Source organism: Monocercomonoides exilis (assembly GCF_001643675.1).
Source record: "Monocercomonoides exilis strain PA203 chromosome Unknown scaffold12-1864167, whole genome shotgun sequence".
Taxonomy (NCBI): domain Eukaryota; phylum Preaxostyla; order Oxymonadida; family Polymastigidae; genus Monocercomonoides; species Monocercomonoides exilis.
The window spans coordinates 1573724-1576226 of record NW_027150557.1 but is presented as its reverse complement, the minus strand read 5'-3'; the positions used below and the strand labels follow the sequence as shown (position 1 = coordinate 1576226).

Here is a 2503-nt window from a genome sequence, read left to right as displayed (position 1 = left end):
TTATGGACGCACAAAAAGATCTTCAACATTTGTTATTAAATAGCCATCTCTAATCATCTCCTCAGCGTTTAACAGCAGCAATCCGATAATGCAATCTTCGTATCCTTCTTCTTCCATCTTTCCAAAGGTCTCCATTCTTGCTGCATTTCTTTTCACTTTGACAATTTCCTCTTTCTCTTCTTCTTTCAATCGGCGTAAAACAAAATAAAAAAATAAACAGTAATTGTACCCCATGTTAGCATTAAATGTTTGATGCTGCATCTCCTTCAAAATAATATCAACAGCTCCACTTTTCAACAAATACTCAACTTTCATTGCTCTGTTTCCCGCTGCATAGATTACTGAATCAATACATCGATTGCATATTTCTCTGCAATTATCCTTTGCCACCCTAAACACTTCAACAATCCTGCAGATTAGCAAAATAAATTCTTCATTCATCAATATGAAGGATTGAAAAAAAAAAGCCAGTGTTGCGAGCCATCTCTTCGCAATGCTCGCTGCTTTTGCTTCTTCTTTGCTCATTTCATCTTCTTTTCTCTTCCAATCCACGCACTCAATCAGCTCTTCCAATTCTCTTGTTGCCTCTCTAGCAAAATGCAGCTCATTGACAATAACATCTCTCAAATTTCCATGGCACCAAAGTCTGAAGACCAAAAACTGCCAAGCTGATTGATAAGCAAGTCGTGTCAGATTGCGATGCTCTTGATAATTCTGGAAAATTTCTGTGACATTGCTCAAAAACAATTCTTTTTCTATGAACTATTTCAGAAATAATATCAAAATTTAAAAGGAAAATTGAAAAGAGATGAAAAATTATACTTTATATTCGTTAATATTATTTATAGAAATCAAAGCCATTTCCACTTCTTCTTGAATGTCCTTGCTATCCTCTTTCCTTAATGCGACTTTCATAAGACATGGCACGCAAATTGAAAGCAATTCCGATGATTTGACATCGTTAATCAAAAGATAGCATTCACAAAGATCAACAAGAAGGCTTTCATTCTTTCCTTCTTTTAATTTTTCTTCAATGATTATCATCTCTTGAATTCTTTTGCACAACGAAGAAGTGAAAAAGCCGTAAACTGTCATATTGATCAGCGCTATCCAATACCCAATATGCTTCATCAGCAAAATGGCATTGTCAAAAGTCAATTTCTTTTCTTCAATCATTTTGTCGATTGTTTCGAAATACTCCAATGTGAATGTAAAACGGAGTTCTTTTTTGTCCATCTCATCGATCAGTCTATTCATTTTCTTTATTTTCTGTTTTTGCTCAATTTCAGTGCAATGGCCCAATTCGTCGAACAAGACTTCAAAAAAATCAGAAAGAAAAGAAAGAAATTTATCCATCGTAAATTCAAAAGCATCATTGCTTGCAAACCCAAAAATCTTTTTGTTACATCCGTCTCCTGCATTTAAAACAAATGTGAACCATCAAGAAAATGCATCATTATCATCATGCACACATGATAAAATACAAAACAATTTGAAAAGTTATTTGAATGAAAAGTGACCACAGTCATTTCAATTTCATTGCTCATACTATCCTTTATAGCGTAGTTGTATTTTTGGCGAGTAATAGAGAAGAAGAACAATGATTCAACAATTCAAGTTTGTTGTTATGGTAATTGTGATCATAATTATTTCTTTTTATCAAACGAAAATATTTATTTGCAAAAAGAGAATACATTGGATAAAATACATCACTGAATTGCGAGAATTATTTCCTGCGATGGCAGATTGCAGAGAAAAGAAAATTTTCAAATTTGGTATTCTTTCTGATGAATGTTTTTTTTAAACATGCTTCAAAAGGAAACATAATTAACAAAAATATTCGATGCGAATTATTGTGTGCAAGCAATAAAATGTTTCAATTCATGATGCACATATCTGCGCGTGAAGCCTTTTCAAAGTCAAAACATCCAGCAATCAAAAAAAAAAACTCAAACCTTTTTTAAGTGAGAAAAATGAAGCGAAAATGACAAAAGATCAAACAACAATTTGCAAAGAAAATTGATAAAAGACTTCTTGCTTCTTTTCTCAACTTTTTCTGATTGGGATGATAACAAGTTCAGTGAAAAGTCAACATGAAAAAGAAGTGAAACAAATTGGTGCATTTTCAGAAAAGAAAGCTGTTATCAAAGTTGAAAGTGGGACAATAAAAACAATTTGTTTGGAAATTCAATAAAAGATCGTAATTCAAAACAAAAGAATATTTGGTGAAATGGGATTCGAAATTCTCTTGCCTTTGAAATTGACAATCATTATCAAATCAAGTCATTTGTTTTAATGTTCTATTGCCTTTTTCCTTCATTGATTCTCATCTTCTGCTTTGACTCATTTTTTTTTACAAGAGAGTGCAAAAATCATGGTTTGCTTTATCTGTGATATGTTTTCAACTTTTCCATTAATTGTCGCGTGCGAAATTCAAAGAGTTGCTGTTTTATCACAACATCTTCCGTTCCATGTTTAACATTTTCTAGGAAAAATAACATGC

General features: G+C 32.3%; 1 protein-coding gene across 1 annotated transcript; it reads right to left on the bottom strand.

The window, feature by feature from the left end:
* On the bottom strand, positions 1 to 1421 carry MONOS_17325 (uncharacterized protein; the record flags this gene model as incomplete). Its single annotated transcript, XM_067870236.1, has 3 exons — positions 1 to 762; positions 823 to 1316; positions 1388 to 1421. 3 exons carry the CDS (start codon positions 1419 to 1421, stop codon positions 1 to 3), a joined length of 1290 nt encoding a protein of 429 aa, XP_067731370.1.
* Positions 1422 to 2503: the final 1082 nt, after the last annotated feature.